Consider the following 20,141-nt stretch of genomic DNA (forward strand, 5'->3'; position numbering starts at 1 on the left):
AAATGTAAACAAAATAGTATTTTGACTTCTTTACAAAATAGTAAATCACTTTAATTGTACTTATTGCCAATAAGCGACAGAAGAGCAAGATGGTTTCAAGTAATTGGTAAATGAGTAACTTTCTGGAAACTATGAAAGTATAAAAAACTTTTGATAAATAAAAATAAAAGCATTTCTGGAGCATAATGGATCTTTAAAGCTTTCAGAGATTTTTGTTTCTTTATTCAATCTCTCCGTTTCAAGTTTATCCTGATTTTAATACTTTAAAATGTATGAAATCGAAACAAAATAAAATTATTTCACAAGTGAAATATGTCTTCTGCTTGAAAATCGTGAATATACAAAAAATAATATTCATGAATAGTTTATATTCTCTTAATAGCTTCAAAGAAGAGCAGACGAGAATTCCTGAAATGAAATGAGTTAATTCTCCGAGGCAGTTTTGTCAATTTCGATTATGAGATTTCCCTGCAAGGAGTACGGAGGAAGAAAAGACGACATTCTACCACCTCGGTACAAATAACAGACGAGGGAAAACGTAAATTATCACTTGAATGGGCATATGACTGCCATTACATTATCACATAAAGCAATTAATATAATTTTCTTTCCTAAAAAAATCCTTTATTAGAATGATTTTAACGAGGTTCATGTGACGAGATGTGGTCCCAAGAGTTTCATGTTGAAAAGCAACCTCTTAAGGTTATTACCAATAACGGAGAAATCTTTCTGGATATTAATATCCATGGTGAATTAATTTGTCGAATTTGGCAAATTGTATTTGAGCAGTTGCAGAGCACCTAGAAGCCGGAGTTAAGGGATTTCATATTGCATATACATATGTAAAATCAAAATCGGGATCAGCTGGAAAGATTTTCTTTTTCCTGTTAGTTTTAATATTTTGCTGTTAAATGTAAGCATTGAAAATGTCATTTGGCGACTTTCCTGCTTATCTGATGGAGCAACACCAACCGAAGCCCCTTTGTGGATTATCACGATTGGGTACAATGGAAACAACTGGGTTTCTCCGACGACTTTGTATGGAGACTCCCGAGGTGACATGATGAAATCGCCCGAGTTGTTCCGGGTGAAGCTGTATCCAAATAGAATCATAGACTTGTAAACTACTACGGTAACTTCCTCTCATGAATCAGTCCTAACTGGAATCGAATCCACACCGATTTGAAGGTATATACTTTAACCGCTCGGCTACGGAGGATACTATTCTTCATAAATTTAACGACATGTATTCAATTATTTATTTGTAAGAAAAATGACCGTGTCACGAATAAAATTTGGCTCATCATGATACCGAATTAACAAATAATGTACATATTAAATTTTGCTTAATTCATCCTTAATTCTTCAGAATGAAATTTATAGTTAATAGTTGAACCTTACTTTTTTCACCACTCTTTTTTTAACAATGACATTTGTATTTAATAATTGAATTCTTAAGGTTGAACCTTTTTTTTTTGCTATACATAAACTGAAGTTTGACATGATAATCACATAAGAGGAACTTGCATAACAGGGTACCAGATAATATAAAATATTTATTGAAATGAAGAGTAACTGGGAACCAGCTGATGATTAACGCAGTGCATTTTAGTGAAATACTTTTATAAAACCACAGTCATTTCCCTCTTAAACATTTACAATGTGTTATGGCTTGTTACATTGTTATTAAAATATTATGAAATGAATTTACCAATTTAATTTCATACAATCAACTCTGAAGTTTGTATTCATTCAAATTCAATGTAAGAAAAAAATAAAAATAGAAATTTTGAAGAAACTCATTAATAGGATATTGATGTTTAAGGTGACAATCTTTTCCTGTTAAAATGTTTACTATACACAGACTATATACTTGTGAACAGCAATGTTCTATATATTTTAATCAAATGATGAATGTAAACAAAAAGTAAAAACAAACATGAAATTATATCATAGTCATTTTTATTTATTTTTTCATCATATAAATAACAAAACATTCAATTAACACATATATATTTTACATATTAGATGCCCTGAATTTCATATAAATGCTGAGAGAAATTCTCATAATACATAGTAGAACCATTTGGAATCTGATTTTGTTTATCAACTTCAACATATAAATGTGTGAACCTTTAAACCGTTACAGTGCTGGTACCGGCAACGACTTGCTTGTGCTATCGCACTGTCCTAACAGGTTCGATACTGTTGGATGTTTTTTGTAACATTTTCGTATAAATGTATCTTAAGCTTATATTGACAGTTCAGAATTTGAACTCACACATTTCCTTAAAAAAAAACAGCAATGTAAGAGTTAAAACTGTCAGATTTAAATGTAGTATACTCATTGCGTTTGTAATATTAGGAAATAAACAATAATAAAGTTATACAGATTTCTAACGAAGAAAAGGAAAACAAACAGTAATACTCAGACAATAACATTTGTAAAATATATCTTAACAAATATTTGTTTACGACAAAAATGCTGGTCAACATGTTTTTATTAATGATAATTATACATTGTACAATAATAACTAAATGTCGTCTGCTTTTCTAGACGGTGAAAGGATAAAAAAACTACTCAGACAAAAAATCTCCAGCAATTTCCAAATAATAATATTTAAAATGTCATATTTACAAAATAACCATTCTTTGAGTAAAAATATTCTATTTTATTTTGTTGATAACCAAAATGAAACGACAGTGATAGAAAGTTTGGAAGAAAACTATCAAAGAGGAATTTTTTGAGAAAATTATAGTCAGCCTGACATAATATAAAGAAATATAAAACAAAAGATGCTAAAATACCCGGAAATTATATTATTGATTTTTTATTTTCGATCATCTATTTAGATTTAAGTTAAATTATTACGTAGTAAAGTTTTTTTTATGAAATATCTTTTAAAAATTAAAAAACAAATAAATACTAAACATTTTTCTCCGGTCATGATTTCATAGATTATCTTGAAAGGGGAAGGAAATGGGGGAAAACATTCATAGAACAAATAGCTAGATTGTTGTATATAAACTAAGCCCCAAACAAAGTTAAGCAAATGGTTGGAGCAATTATTTGCTTTTATGTTGGACTTAAAATATCGGGGAGATGTCATCTAAATTTTAAGACCTACCGCGTTATCTTTGCATGACGTTTAAAATATTCACGGAGTAATGCGTGACATATATAGTTATAGTGGAGAAATTAAATATAAACTTGGAAACTAAATCTAAATCATTAATCCATTGGGTCAGACGTAAAGATTCATATCAGAACAGCTTATATGTTTTGGATCTCAACTAGAATGAAACAAACGCTACGAATCATCCACTCAAAAACAACTTAACACTACAAAAAGCTTATATTAGTATATAATCTTTCTGCATTGGGTACTTGACTTAATTATTTTCCGTACAAGAACTGGGAAGCAGGTATTATGTATCAAAATAATAGCGTGGCCTAAAACACATGTTGCTTCAAGATTTTTGTTTCATTAAAATGTAATATAATATACTATAAACGATATTTTTTTTAAAAATCCGTGTCTAACAGTACAAAACATTTAAGAAGATGAAAAAAGCCAACATAGTGATAAAAGGTCAATGCTATATAACGCCGTGAATCATACGTTAATACTGTATTAAAGAAGCCAAACGAAATATAATTACCATAAAAAATCTTGCACAATTATTCACGTAATAATTTTACACGCTTATGGCTTTTGGTAACTGCACTGCAAATTCAGCGTTACACCTTAAAACATCTTTAAAGGGAAACCATTTGTTTTGTATTGAAAGGCTTTGTGCGCTAGAAAACAGCTTGAATGAAAACGGAATTAATGATATACGTACATATTATAACACTAGTAAAACACATTTCGAATTTTAAAAGGATTGTTATTATCTTACATATCCTGTAACAATGTCATATTATTCATTTGGTCTTCTCATTTTTGTTTTGATGTTTTCAAATTGCACATTAATGTCTAGTAAAGTTCATGAACAATATCTCTATTTTGTACAAGCAGAAATAGTATGCGTAAAAATTCGCATAATCTTTTAACAATTAAATCAGAGGGAGCTACTCTTTTCAAATAAAATCTAAAATTCATAAAACGACAAAGAAATGATGGGAGGACAGTGTACGCGAAGCGGACACGAAAGATGCATATCATATTATAGTATTTAAAATTCTTTCATAGGTTTTAGCTCAGGTGTCGAATTTCTTTATAATACACAGAGAGAACATGAATAAGTAATGCTGCGTACATAGAAAACACCAGAATAAATTAGACGGTAATCTTTTTGACACTGGGAGCCTTACACGGTAAGTTAATAAGCAACAGATTTTAGAAAATTGGATCGGTTTTGGTGAAGTGTCAACCTATTTTGTAGGTCAGACCACCAATATTTAAGCCGCAACAGCTTTGATATTTCATTAATGGCCAACAGTGTTTATCAATTAGCATTCAATTATTGAATAAAATTAATCTATTGATATAACTAATTACCGTCACCATTTCTTTATCAGACTGAGTGGAAAGTTTGAACTATATCCAGTGATTGTCGAGTATATATTGTTAATTTAACTACAGTACTTTTAACGATATCAATAATGTAAACAAAGAGAGAGACCATTTTCTTTTCATGAAAAATTCAATTAAACATATATATTATTAGAACAGGAAGCTCTAAAATAACCTGTTAACAAACAGATCGTAATAAGGCTTATGACATGTCTCGTAACTGCTTCTTAATGACTGTAAACAATTGAAAATATTCACAAACACGTTCTTCGCAAATAAAAAGAACAACAAAATTTACATATAAATGTGTTCCATACCGCAGATAATTTACATGCACTGATTGAAAACAATGTGTTGAGCTGGAACTTAAAATCTTTTAAAATTTTCTCTGAAAGTATACCACATTCTTGAAAATAAAAACAGACAGATTTGAGTGGTGAAAATCCGCCCGAAAAATGCAATTTAACGCAAACCTAGCAAAAATTAGAAAACGTTCTGTATGCATAATCTTTGGGGAAATGATATATGAAAACGGGAGTAAAAATGTCAGTTAAAAAGCTTCTCAGTGGGTGACGTAGAAATGTTCAAATTGTATAAGAGGCTAAACGTTTTAGGTGAAGTAGTAAGATTCAACACATAATTCATTTATTCTCCTGTGAAAAGAAATGGCGTATGACTTGAAAATACATTGAATACTCCTGATATTTAAACGATAATAGCGTAGCAGCCGATAAGATTATGATAACATGTAAATAGTTCAAAAGAAAGGGTTACAAGAGTAAAAACGGAAGAGGTTAAATTGTAATGTATTAGCACTAAACAGGATTTCTGAACCGTTCTGTAACTGTAAAAAATATACAAACATTGCAGTACACCAGGAAAATCTATTAAAATGTTGTGATGCATTCTGGTTTTTGTTTTGTTTTCAACTGATTATACATAAAGCCCTAATCCCTAATAAGTTTCTTATTTCAGCAGCCTAGATATGCTAAGTAAGTGTGAGATACATTCCAAAGCTGTACGGGATGTAAGATAAGATTGTTTTATGCATAGTTTTATTCTCAAAATGCATCCCTATCTAAATGCACACTGCCACATTTAAAACGTACGTCAGCACGAGTTAAATGCTTATTTTAAATATTGTAGCCGACCACCGTGTCTTTAATCATTATATCCAGCAGTCAAAACATAAAGCAGAACTGGTCTGGAAAAGTTTAACAACGTCTTCAACAGATCTGATTTGGATATACGGGGGGATACGGGGGTAAGCTTTTTTTTCTCCCTGCTACAAGCCATGTATAACCGATGAATGTGATTAGAAGTAGTGATAGCATATGCACAGGATCTTAACTACATAAATCAAAAAGGGCCATGTGCATTTACATGAAATACCGCCAAAATGAGCTATAAAGTTAAAATTTTAATCACTGAACTGTCTTCTTTTTTGTTACAAGAATCATAAAGACGATTATGACTGACGACTGTTTTTATGGCATAACTTTTCATATTTTCTTTATCGAACAGTTTCTTTGTTTACTATAAATATGCAAATACCTCTTGGAGGAGCGTTCTTAAGAATGCAAGATAAAAATGATAGCCCTGTTTGACAGTTTTAGAACAATGTTTTATTTCTTAATCCTCAAGTATACCGATAACATTTGGCAAATTTATAATCATTTCCTATTCGCAGCTGCACGGAGAAAAATTTTATTACCCGTACGAGCAAAATATAAAACCATTCCTCTACCAGTTGACGAAAATCGAAAAACCAGAAGGTAGAAACGGCAATAAAATGTCAGTCAAGGGTAATCCGACCATAAATTGCAACGCTGTAATAATAATCTATCAAGATGTCAATAAAGAGAAATAGTGCTCTATCATCGCTAATTAATCCTTTATACATCTTTATATCACACATCTTTACATCATATGTTCACTTAACAGCGACCTTCCATATACCCTTTACATTTTGATGATGTTAACGAGCGAATAAAACAAATATTAATAATTATAAACGTTATTAAGCCAAGAAGAATTTTGACTTATGGAGGAAAAAATGAATAAAAAACCTTGCCTGATTTAAAACTAATGCTGTCCGATAACAAGAAAATAACTGATAAAAATTGCACAATGAAATATAGAAGTAAACAAAATTTACATGTTAACAAAACTAAATTTTTGATATTAAAATATACTACTCTCTTATAAAATCTAAACTGCGCTAAGAGTTCTAGAGTTAATAATACAAGAAGTGCTAGATAAAACTTCCAGTACAGATAAGATTGTTGTTCGCAAGAAAAATAAGCGAAAGCAAAAGTGTTTTTGCATTAAAACTGCATTTGTACGCAGCTGATCTGGAAGAGTTTGTTAGATAATTTGTATATTTTAGACTCTCTCAACACTTCCATAATTACTCTACCTACATATTGCAAACCATACCAGTTCTTAACTTTTTTTAAAGCGGGTCTGGAATGATTCTACGAAAGTAAACATTTCAAAACATTACGGAATAAACTATATAGCTCACTGAAATGAAAATAGTGATCACCGACAAACAAATGTAGATGGCACGTACACATTCACCGAGTAATACAGAGAGATTAACCGTGCAGAATTAAATAAATTTCTTTTAAAATTGGACAAAAGGGTATCAGTAAGGATACAAAAGAGATAAAGGTTCAAAGATCGTTAATGTAACAACAAAACTATTTCTGTCACATGGATTTGAACAAGGTCCTGCCTGACAGGTCAATCAATTCATAGCGTTTCAAATCAATAAAGATTATGTAGCTATAAAAGAGGGTTGAAATGGATTTATCGATTAAATATATCCAAGAATCAAAAGTTCCGGGCAATTATTGTACAGTGTCAACAGATGACGACGGTTTGTTTCCATTAGATTATAATTACGATAAATGTACACAGATTTTGTGATAAAACCAAATAATTGAGAATAGCCCAAGTGCCCGTGTTGCTTGAATAATCAATATATAAATATGGGATACAGAATTAAGGCAATTAAAACAGTCAAACAGCCGGCAACATAAGCCATCTACACGAAACGTTTAAGAGCAATATTGGCAAACAAAAAAAATGAAGAAAGGTTACGATATAATGATTTAACTTCAAAGAAAAACAATGCATAGAGATATTATGGCATGATGTTTTCCGATCTGAAATATTAGGCTCAATTAGTTTTAAAAACATTTAGAGGAGAGAGAAAAAAATAATTATACCGATAGTTATGAAACAATAAGAGCAAATAGAAAATAAACCGGGGGACATACTGAAAGAAAAATATCTGATATGGCATTGAAGAAAAAAAAAAGAGTGAAATGCGGTGACCTGTGTATAATTTTACAGCTGTCAAATCCATCAATAACTTATTGATTTATGAATCAAGTGACAAATTTTAATGGTTATGTATTCTATTCAGTCTGATTTACAATTGGTTTATTTAGAACGAGTAAATACCGATAAGTGTTTTATGGCCTATCTACCCGTCCCATTCAATTCTACATGAAATTTGGATTTCAAACTTCATTTGAAAAGAATCCCGGTAGAGAAATGACAAGCAAACATTAAACTCAATATTCTTTGTTGATATGAATAATAACTATGTCTGACATTTGAAGAATTAATGGTTGAATTAAACAGTAATCAAAATTTGTAACAAAACTGTTGGCACGACCGACAAAATAAAGAACCTTCCCAATAAAAAATATTCATGACAATAAAAGATATATGAAGTTTACTAGCTAACGAAATTCTGGTATTGTTTATCAATGAATATATCAGAGAAATTACTGATTTCTATTTAGAACATGGGATATTCCAACTCAGATTTCAGTCTACTTTCAGAGAAGATTTCAGAGCACTTTCAGAACCACTCTCTAAAACGAGAAAGTATACAAGAAGGTCCACTCTTTACTTTAGTCAGAATTCTTTGGCATATTTAAATGTACGATTTGGTGATAGAAACAATAAAGTAAACAATTACCACGGATAACAAGACGACAGACAAAATTGGGGCACCTTTGAAATGACGATTTTTTACAAAAATAGTACACAAATAATACTATCAAGATATTCTATAATGCATTTTGTGTTATCATAAAAGCATAAAAGTGCTATCTGCACCTGATAATTGTGCGTATAACACTTGAATTGCTTTTGTAGTCTTACTACACTATGGTACCGCTGTTAGAATCTGTCCGTTTGGATTTCTCGTGACGAAGAGTTCGAGTGTTTTTGACTGGAATCTGTTGATAGTGATACACTGGCACCGTGTACGTTTTCGCATGTTTTCTTTCGTCTCGGCGCACACATAATTTGGTAAAGAAGTTTTGCCAAGACGTGATGGTCTTTTGGGACCAAATCCACATACCGCTGGTTATACCAACAACCAGATTCATAAATACTTTTAACATAAACACTTCAATCTGTGGTGAACTATCACTAGATAAATACCACGAATCTCTGTTTACAAATTCATAAAATAAACATCCAATAACACACATGGCTGGAACTGTATATAACACTGAGAATATTCCAATACGAATCATTAGCACCTCGAGTTTGTCCGTCCGTACACCATCACTCCGAACACGTCGTCGAATATTAAACATTGCAACAATTCCTGCAATAATAAAGCTTGTACCAACAAGGAGATAAACTAATAACGGAGAAATTGCAAAACCAATTAACGTTTTATTATTTTGGTTTCCAACGTAGCATATCCCCGTTAGCTCGTCCGCATCTACATCTCTCATTACAAGTATTAAAATAGTTTTGATTGCTGGCAAAGCCCATGCTGCGAGGTGAAAAAATGTGCTGTGAAGCTGAATAGCTTCATGACCCCACTTAAGTCCCGCCGCAAGGAACCACGTTAAAGTCAAAACTACCCACCATAAGGAACTTGCTGTCCCGAAAAAGTAAAGAAGTAAGAAGACTATGGCACAGTCTGTATTTTCTAAACCTTCTTGGATTAAGATTCTGACTTTGCTATGACTGTCAATATTATCACAAGCAATGGAATCGCGACCCGAAATAAGTCGAATTATAAAAGCAATACTGTAAAAGTTGTAGCACATTGATAGAAAAATAATGGGTCTCTCTGGATACTTAAATCTTTGGGAGTCAATAATGAAAGTTAAAACAGTAAAAAGAGTCGAAACAAAACAAAGTCCTGCCCATATCGACATCCAAATGTCGGCAAAATATTTATCTTTTCCTGAAAATGCCTCATTTACCTCACATTTTAAAGCACATCTTTTTGTCCTGTTAATGTATAAATAATGATCTGGGTGACTGTATTGTGCACAAGGAACTTTTTTCGGCTTAAATATGGTAGAGTCTGTGTGAGATTGTCTTTGGTTGAATTTTGATGATGGGTAACCTATCTTTTCTCGTGTTTTAGCATGAACTTCCTCTTCGACCTCTTCTGGACCTGGCATACACATATGTTTCTGATTATTCTCTGCTGGAAACTGAGAGCAATTTAAAGCATCAGGCCATGGAAAGCCAAAATCTATTAATACTGGTTGGCATTTACTCTTTACCTTTTCACACAATGGTCGGCAAGGTCCGATAGTGGTCTTGACCTTTTCTGTACACATAGGCAAATAAGCCGAACACAAAAAGAATCTCAAATTACTGGAACATCCGTACTGAATGAGAGGTGAAAACGTTTGCAAAGTCAATTCGGCATCTTTGACATTAGTGTTGTTGACTACATTTGGCATACCCGTAACTTTATAACCTAAATCTTTACAAAGGTCCAGTTTAATAACATCACATGACCTGACGATACCAGTTCCTTCCATTCTCCCACTCGTGCACAACGAGCACGAGACAAATAACAACAATAGTGTTATTGTTACACCTGCCGCGGCCATTCTCTTCACTTGTATACTATAAATCAGTCATGAAAAGGCTGTAAAGAACTGCCACTGCAAATCCCACTAAATACAATCACCGTTCCTCTACACATAAACATGGCATTAAGCCAGCTTCAAAATTATCTCCGTTAAATTCCATCCCAGTTTGTTCTTATCCAAATCATTATACATTGTATGTCCGTCGTCCCCATTTCTCTATCTTAAATGAACAACGTTAACTGAAACAATCGTTGTATTACACTCTTTCCTAAAGTTTATATGGAACAACTCCTGTTTATAATGCAAGTATGAAACTAAAGCTTACAACTCTCACAGCGAGGATCATACAGCTAGCGTAGCATTCAAGTATTATCTATCGTAAACCGTGTAAGCTGTATTAAAACAGTCCGACATGTGGTGTATCCCATGTAGAACGGAGTCAACCAATAACAAGCATTAGCGAGTGTCGTCTGCTCCGCCCAGCGTTTTAGCGGGTTAACAGCGCTACTCTATCAATCATGTCAGCGGGTGTCAATCATGAAGAGGTGTCCATTTCAGCCTTCATATCTCTACCACTGCGAGGATTCGGTTGTATAGCGTTCCATTATATACGAATTCAAGCATTCAAGTCATTTGTTTGCCCGAAGTGATCCGAATCTCACCTTTTCTCTCATATTCTATTTTGACTGCAGTTTAGTGTGATTACAATAATAACCAGCTCGCTGTCAGGCGAAGCTTTAACAATGCATTTTGACTACCGTAGGAGAACCGAAAAAGATAAACTTCATTCAATTTAGTAATGCGATCTCTACTCTTTAAAATAATGATAAATGAGACATTGAAATTTAACCAGTGTTGAAGATAACAAGTGTTAAATTAAAACTATTCCTGAGGTAAAATGAAAACATTACGTGAAATCATTACATCCAATGTGCTCCCGCCCATTTTCACCGCAAGTAATATTTTATTGGTAATTTTCAACAATCAATTGTTTGAAATTATAGGTTCGTCTAACAACTACGACTGATTCTTCACGGTTGTAAATATTCGAATTAGATCACGTACTTAAGTTGCCAACCCTCGCGTCTCTTTTATCAAGATTAACGGCAGTAAATTCCACTGAACAAACTGTTAATCAAAGCACTAAATCTCTCCGATAATATCATTTTTGAATCTATGGTCCTTCCAGAAAAAAACAAGTTTGTTGATCTTTCTTCAAGACCGATGTACTTTTTCTAGAAAACAACTGTTCCTTTGCTAAGGGCACGATGATTTACTTACTATAACCGTCCAAATGGTTACCAATTTTTTTATGTTATATATCTAAGGGAAACAACCGCATCGCTATGATCATGAACTGTGTACATAATTACCTTTCTTTTGAAAATGTATGGTATATAAAATGTACATTAAATCTCTTCCACTCGAAGCATGTACGTCGCAGAGAAGGGACAGGGCATCGGTAGACGATTTGAAGAACTTTGGACGGCGTAAAAGAAAATCCTGCGGACCAGCTGCCGGTGTCCTGACTAATGCTGAGGGGAGTGGCCCAGAGTTGGCAGGGGTGACGAGGATTGGTGCTATGATGCGTGAGCCCGAAGTACAGAGTGACGGCTTGAAAGGCAGGCCCTTTGCTTGGCACCAACAGCCCTTTTAAGGGCCACCTCTTCAAATTGTCTCAAGATACTGCTACATTTAAGTTCCCATTGGCGCCGGGCAGTGACCTACTTTGGGCTCAAAATTATCTTTGGCTAATACTCCGTGGAAATTGCATGGAGGTAAATTATCACCACTTCGTGTTTCAAAATTAACCCTTCAAGGGCTGGTGACATGCTCGGGATCCAGCAGCAAAAGCTGCATTGAGTACCTGAAAGGACGGTCCTCATTAAGCATAGATTTCATCAATCAAGAATTAGTTATGGACATCAAACAGTAATGACTTAAAGAAATACCTGTACATTCATCAAGGGTCACTCAAAAGTTCCTTATGTCCCTGTCGTTGAATAAATTTTGAAAACCTTTGAAATTGATTGCATTAAAAAGTTAAAATTTAAAAAAACAATTACAAATTTAAAATTTCTGAACATCATTTTTCTTATCTTGGGTATTAAGTTTTAATGAACGATATCAATTAATCGAAATTTCTTAAAATAACTGCTAACACTTTTTAAATATATTTTCTAACATCTACACCATTTCTAAAAGAGCAATCGTTTAAAGACCCAACTGTACGTAAAGGAGGAAGGACAAAGGCACAATCCCTAAAATTTGATTCCAGTTCCTGCTTATATATAACTCACACAAACAGAAAATGACGTGACAAAAAATTGCAAGCAAGTACATGTGAGCTTGTCACAAAAGCTGCAGGGAGTAGACATACCTCAGCCTGCAAGTAGCGCTAGCGGCGTTTCTATCTTAAAGGGATTGCACCTTGTCCGACAAAAACCCCTTCCTTTTCAAGCGGGCCCCAGGACCAAAATACCAACAAAAAAGAAATGGGAAAACAGCAAACGTACTACTAGTAAACCCCTTTTTACATAAAAAAGAAACCAAAAACAAAAACCCAAAAAACTTTGTGTTTGACGTGTCCCTGAAAAACCCTTTATTTATTTCTTATACACAGCAAAAATAAATCTTTCAGCATCATAAATGAAACAAGTAAAATCATTTTTCGTCTGAAATCACAAAAATGTATCTGGAAAAAAATCAGTTGAGCTGGAGCCCTTTTAAATTTTCAATTCAAGAAAGTGCCCATACTATATCATGAAAGTCACATTGACTTATATTGCCCTTTTAAAAAGGTTCCGTACAAATAATTTTTAAACTAAAATCATTATAGGGGTTCCCCAAAAATAACATGGGGCAGAAGTTTTCCCGGATAAACGGCAATGTGAGATCACATTGTAAAGTCGACTGTGTCCAAAGGAAGTGTCATTGTGTCACTGCTGTTTTATTAATGACCTTCCAAGTTATCCACTGCTAGACTATTTGCAAATAGGAGTGTACTTTATTGCCAGATAATCCACGTTCTCTACAGCAATTGATAACTTGCGACGATCGGAGGGAGACTGACTGACTGAATTCTACCTTACAAGTGCCAAAATCATGTAAACCAATTAACAATAAGTGAATCATCCACAGCCGTATCCTAGAAGAAGAAGAAGTAGTAGACACTTTTTATATTCAAAAATAATGGGAATACCAGTATAACATGTATGTTTGTAACAGAATATCAAATGCCAGTTTTTTTCCAGCTTTTCAGTTTCTATTGCTCACGCTTAACAAAACCTTAAGGGATACTATGAAATATTCTTGAACCCAGATACTGAAACAAATACATGTACAATGTATATGGCAACTGATGATGGTACAACGTAGTTGCAGGATTAATCTACGAATAATCTGTCTTTTCAGACAATCGACCAGTGTCTAAAGTAGCCTACCTTCAAAAGCGGCGCGCCCAGGCGACAGTCATTATGATTCTGAAAACTTGCCCTTTATACATAGCAAGAGGTCACAACCTGAATTTCCAATACAAAACCCCCGTATTCTTATCTACAAGAAGAACCTCTTGAACATCATTCGCACACCTTTGGGATAAACTCAAATAAATTTCTCTTGACAAATAAAGGCAAATAATCTTATAAACAGTTTGATTTATTATATATATGGAGTTATCTTTCTTTAAATACTACAAGGTGATCTCTTGAAGTTTTACAAATCTAGATACTCTGAAAAGGGTTCTAGCTTCGCCTTAGAATTACTATTATGATAAGATACCCTAATGAAGCACGGCAGTAAGCATGCAGACAACTCGTCTCAATAAAACAAATCAAAACATATTTATCAAACAAACCAAAAGTGTATCGACCAAGATTGTATTCAAGATGATTAAAGAATTAAGAGAACCAGGATAGATGGTATGGGAAGGTATATACCCGTTTCTCTTCATATTTCATTTCTATCTTAAGACAAATGCATTCAAAAGCATTCTACTCGTATTTACCCATTATATGTGTACACATTCTGCTCTCTTCTACGACAGAAATGAAACAGGTAGAGATACGGCATATTGCCGTGTCCATCTTGCTCGCCATTTTAGATATCTAAGCCAGTTCCAAGATTCTATGTCATACAACAACAAAACAAAAACAGTGTGCTAGGTTATGCCACACGTCGAATTTTAAGCCTCTTAGTCTGATGGTATGCAACAAAAACATTTTCACTATACATGTATAACTTACATTTAATAAACCCCGTTAATATAGACGAGATGACCATGATTTTCACGATTTTTGGCAGCTAACTCTATTGTCCATGATAAATCAACCTTTTAAATGAAAGAAACTGTGACCTTCTGATAATCATAAAAGCTCTAGTGAGTTCTTCGTCGTTAAAGACCCTAACTCATCCAAATGAATAAATAAAGCCAAATTGATAAAATAACAATTTGTTTGAACAAAGTAAATGTGGTAACATGATTGATAAGGGCAAAACAGAACAAAAACAGGGAAATCATTAGATACTATAGCAGATTCGACAGAAAAAAAACATGATATGTTTTTCAATACCAAGAATATCATAAAAAGGAGACAGTTTCCATATTTTAATTTTAATCTCTGAATTCAAGGCAGGACAACGAGCGGGCAATAATGTTAACATAATTATAAAACCTTGTCAACAAATACAACAATATATTATTGCACCATATTATAATGGTTTTCACAGTACTAAAAACAATTGAATTATACAGCCGAATTTGTCATAAAGAAAAGAAACTTATCATAGAGATGAAAGTTTTGCTGTTGATCTTATCCTCCAAAAGAATAGAATTCGGAACAAAATTACGTTGAGTGTTATATGGCATTCTGGTCGTCATCAAAGAGGATAATTATAATTATTAAATGATTTTTTAAGATGGTATATGGCATCGTTGGATACCCTCGGTTGATTAACATGTAACATAAAATAACATGTTAATGGTTCGGCTGTGGGTATCCGACGATGGGTATATAAAGGCCGAGTAGAGAACGACAAGATCAGAGATCAAATTAATCAAATGGTATAATGTTGCTACACTGTTTCATATATATTTCTAAATCTACACATTCTAAGAGCATCGCACAGACGTCTCTTCTCAACATTTTAACGGAAGATAAAGACAAGACAACAATCCCCTATTTGGGTTTCAGTCATCTTTCACATTACAGAAAATGGATGTACAAAGACTGCAAGCACTACTAATAGGACTAGATCAGACCAACGGTGATCTAAACTTGCACCTATCTACACACACTTCTTCCAAGCGTCCATAGACCAACTGTACCATACAAGATGACTGGAAAACTAGAACTTATCTTCATAAAACGAGATCAAGCCAAGCAAGAACACTATAGATCAGTTGTCATTGAGCATCCTCATCACGAGAATCACCTTGTTTAAAGTCGACCGTGTCCAAGTTAAGTGTCATTGTGCCACTGCTGTTCTATAAACGACCTTTCAAGCTATCCACTTCAAAGACTATTTGGAAACAGGAGTGTACTTTATTGCCAGATAATCCAAGTTCTCTACAGCAAGACGTTGACAACTTGCGACGATCGGAGAGAGAATGGCTAGTGAAATTTCACCTAAAGTTCCAAAATCATATGAGTCACCAAGAAAAGGAACCAGTAACATCCACAGCCATATCCTAGAAGAAGATGTAGAAGAACAAACAAGTAAAATAGCAAATACCAGGTTTCTTCAGTATCCATTGTCAAAACAAAACCTTAAGGGATACTATAAAAATCCTCTAGGACCCGGATATTGAAAAAATACATGTATATGCCAAGACAATCTGTTACAGGATGGGAGTTAAACAACAACTACAAAGTTATTTTATAGCTACGACAACACCCAGGTTATTTATTTTTATGATTTGTTTTAATTTATTTTTTTATTGCTTCTCCCCGAAAGGAGAATTGTATATTGATAATATTTACGCAGAAATTAATTAACCAATTACTAGTAAGGAGGCGTTCCTATAGTCCAGAAATTTATTAATACATTTTTAGGGTATGATTAGTAGAATTTTAAAACCAAAAACAACAATAACAATAATATCAGTTGTAACTGTAAAGGCATATTGTTACAAATTGACCAATGTGTCATAAGTGGCTTTCTTCCAAAAGTGGCGCACCCAAGCCACAGCCATTCTGAAAGCCTGGCCTATATCCATTAGTTCACCAAGTTGTCACAACCTGAATTTCCCATACAAAATACTTTTATCTACAAGAAGAACTCCATGAACACCATTTGCCTTTCGGAAGCACAGATACGGACATTACTTTGACAAATAAAGGCAAATAATCTTATTATAAGTGAGATTCATTATATATATGGAGTTATCTTTCTTTAAATACTACAAGGTGATCTGTATCACGGTAATCTGAAAAAAGTTACAACTTCGTCATGGAATTATGATAATGATAAGGAACTATAGTGAAGCTTGGCAGTGGACATGTTTACATATGCCACAGACAACGTGTCTCATCAAACAAAGGATTTCATTTATCTGCTGCATGAGTACATCATCTTTTATGACAAAAATAAAACGGATAGAGAAACGGCATATTGCCTGGCCCATCTCGCTCGCCATTTGGGATATTTAAGCCAGTTCCCAGATTCTATAACATACAACGACAAAAACAGTGTAACTGGTGATGCCACACGTAAAAGTTTTAGCCTTTCATTCTGATGGTATCCAACAAAAACATTTTCACTAAACTTGTATAATTTTATATAAAACTTATGACCCCCCTCCCGTCAATAAAGACGAGAGGTCTATGACTTCATATGATACTCTGGCTGCTATTTTAGCCTTTTTCATTGACTAAAACTTTTCATTGACTTTTGTCCAAGAGGAAATCAACCTTTTTAAAGAAAGAAACTGTGACCTACTGATAAACCTTAAAGCTCTAGGGAGTAATACGTTCTCAGACTAGTCGTATAAGAACAACATTATGTAGCCCTAACTCATCCAAATGAATAAAAAAAGCCAAATAGATAAAATAAAAATTTATTTGAACAAAGTGAAGCTTGTAACATGATTGATAAGGAAAAAACAGAACAAAAAAGGGAAATCATTAGATACTATAACAGATTCAACAGAAAAAACAAGAGGGCCATGATGGCCCTGAAGTCGCTCACCTGTATATAGGCCCCCGGAGTGGGGCCAGTTTTAATCCCAGGGCTTTTATTTGAACAAACTTGGTAGACACCCATTAGAAGATGTTTCATGCTAAACATCTAAGGTCTAGCTGGTCAAGTTTTTTCTTTACACATATAGTTAAAAACAATGACACACCTGGGGCAGGGCCAGTTTTGACCCAAGGCCTTTTATTTGAACAATCTTTGTAGGTACTTACTAGAAAATGTTTCATGCTCTAGCTATTCAGGTTTTTTCAAAGAAGATTTTTAAGTTTTTGCTATACACATATATGGAAAATCAATGTCCCCTGGGGCGGGGCCAATTTTGACCCCAGGGCTTTTATTTGAACAAACTTTGTAGACACTCACTAGAAGATTCTTCATGCTTAATATCTAAACTCTAGCTATTTGAGTTTTTTCAAAGAAGATTTTTAAGTTTTTGCTATATACACATATAAGGAAAATAAATGACCCCCGAGGCGGGGTGAATTTTGACCCCAGGGCTTTTATAAGAACAAACTTGGTAGACACCCATTAGAGGATGTTTCATGCTAAGTATCTTAACTCTAGCTATTTTGGTTTTTTTCAAAGAAGATTTTTTTAAGTTTTTGCTATACACATATAAGGAAAATCAATGAACCCCTGGGGCGGGGCCAATTTTGACCCCAGGGCTTTTATTTGAACAAACTTGGTAGACACCCATTAGAGGATGTTTCATGCTAAATATCTTAGCTCTAGCTCTTTGGGTTCTTTAAAAGAAGATTTTTTAAGTTTTTACTATATGCATATAGGGAAAATCAATGACCCCCTGGGGCGGGGCCAATTTTGACCCCAGGGCTTTTATTTGAACAAACTTGGTAGACACCCATTAGAGGATGTTTCATGCTAAATATCTTAGCTCTAGCTCTTTGGGTTCTTTAAAAGAAGATATTTTAAGTTTTTACTTTATGCATATAGGGAAAATCAATGACCCTCTGGGGCGGGGCCAATTTTGACCCCAGGGCTTTTATTTGAACAAACTTGGTAGACACTCACTAGAAGATGTTTCATGCCAAATATCTAAGCTCTAGCTCTAACGGTTTTTTAGAAGAAGATATTTAAAGTTTTTTCTTTTGGTTGCCATGGCAACCAGAGTTCTGCATGGAATTAAATTCTTTGAACAATTTTCAAAGGTGACCACCAAAGGAACATTCCTGTGAAGTTTGGATGAAATTGGCTTAGTGGTTTATGAGAAGATGTCATTTAAAGTAAAAGTTTCCGGACGACGGTCGGACGACGGACGGACGACGGACGCCGGACGAAAAGCGATCACAAAAGCTCACCCTGTCACTTTGTGACAGGTGAGCTAAAAACATGATATGTTTTTCAATACCAAGAATAGCATAAAAAGGAGACAGTTTCCATATTTTAATTTTAATCTCTGAATTCAAGGCAGGACAACGAGCGGGCAATAATGTTAACATAATTATAAAACCTTGTCAACAAATACAACAATATAGTTTTGCACCATATTATAATGGTTTTCACAGTACTAAAAACAATTGAATTATACAGCCGAATTTGTCATAAAGAAAAGAAACTTATCATAGAGATGAAAGTTTTGCTGTTGATCTTATCCTCCAAAAGAATAGAATTCGGAACAAATTACGTTGAGTGTTATATGGCATTCTGGTCGTCATCAAAAAGGATAATTATCATTATTAAATGATTTTTTAAGATGGTATATGGCATCGCCAGATACCCTCGGTTGATTAACATGTAACATAAAATAACATGTAATGGTTCGGCTGTGGGTATCCGACGATGGGTATATAAAGGCCGAGTAGAGAACGACAAGATCAGAGATCAATTAATCAAATGGTATAATGTTGCTACACTGTTTCATATATATTTCTAAATCTACACATTCTAAGAGCATCGCACAGACGTCTGTTCTCAACATTTTAACGGAAGATAAAGACAAGACAACAATCCCCTATTTGGGTTTCAGTCATCTTCACATTACAGAAAATGGTGTACAAAGACTGCAAGCACTACTAATAGGACTAGATCAGACCAACGGTGATCTAAACTTGCACCTATCTACACACACTTCTTCCAAGCGTCCATAGACCAATGTACCATACAAGATGACTGGAAAACTAGAACTTATCTTCATAAAACGAGATCAAGCCAAGCAAGAACACTATAGATCAGTGTCATTGAGATCCTCATCACGAGATCACCTTGTAAAGTCGACCGTGTCCAAGTTAAGTGTCATTGTGCCACTGCTGTTCTATAAACGACCTTTCAAGCTATCCACTTCAAGACTATTTGCAAACAGGAGTGTACTTTATTGCCAGATAATCCATGTTCTCTACAGCAAGACGTTGACAACTTGCGACGATCGGAGAGAGAATGGCTAGTGAAATTTAACCTAAAGTTCCCAAATCATATATGTCACCAAGAAAAGGAACCAGTTAACTACAATTATAACATCCACGGCCATATCCTAGAAGAAGATGTAGAAGTAGACACTGTATATCTACAGTTGAAACCAAAAAACAAGTATACA

At 34.0% G+C, this 20,141-nt stretch overlaps 1 protein-coding gene across 1 annotated transcript; it reads right to left on the reverse strand.

The window, feature by feature from the left end:
• Positions 1-1,945: 1,945 nt before the first annotated feature.
• On the reverse strand, positions 1,946-11,654 carry LOC132751751 (frizzled-4-like). The gene has a single exon (XM_060741984.1). It carries the CDS (start codon positions 10,415-10,417, stop codon positions 8,705-8,707), a length of 1,713 nt encoding a protein of 570 aa, XP_060597967.1. The 5' UTR covers positions 10,418-11,654; the 3' UTR covers positions 1,946-8,704.
• Between the last annotated feature and the right edge of the window lie 8,487 nt (positions 11,655-20,141).

Source organism: Ruditapes philippinarum, unplaced genomic scaffold (assembly GCF_026571515.1).
Source record: "Ruditapes philippinarum isolate M1 unplaced genomic scaffold, ASM2657151v2 ctg76_1_1_1_1, whole genome shotgun sequence".
Lineage (NCBI taxonomy): Eukaryota > Metazoa > Mollusca > Bivalvia > Venerida > Veneridae > Ruditapes > Ruditapes philippinarum.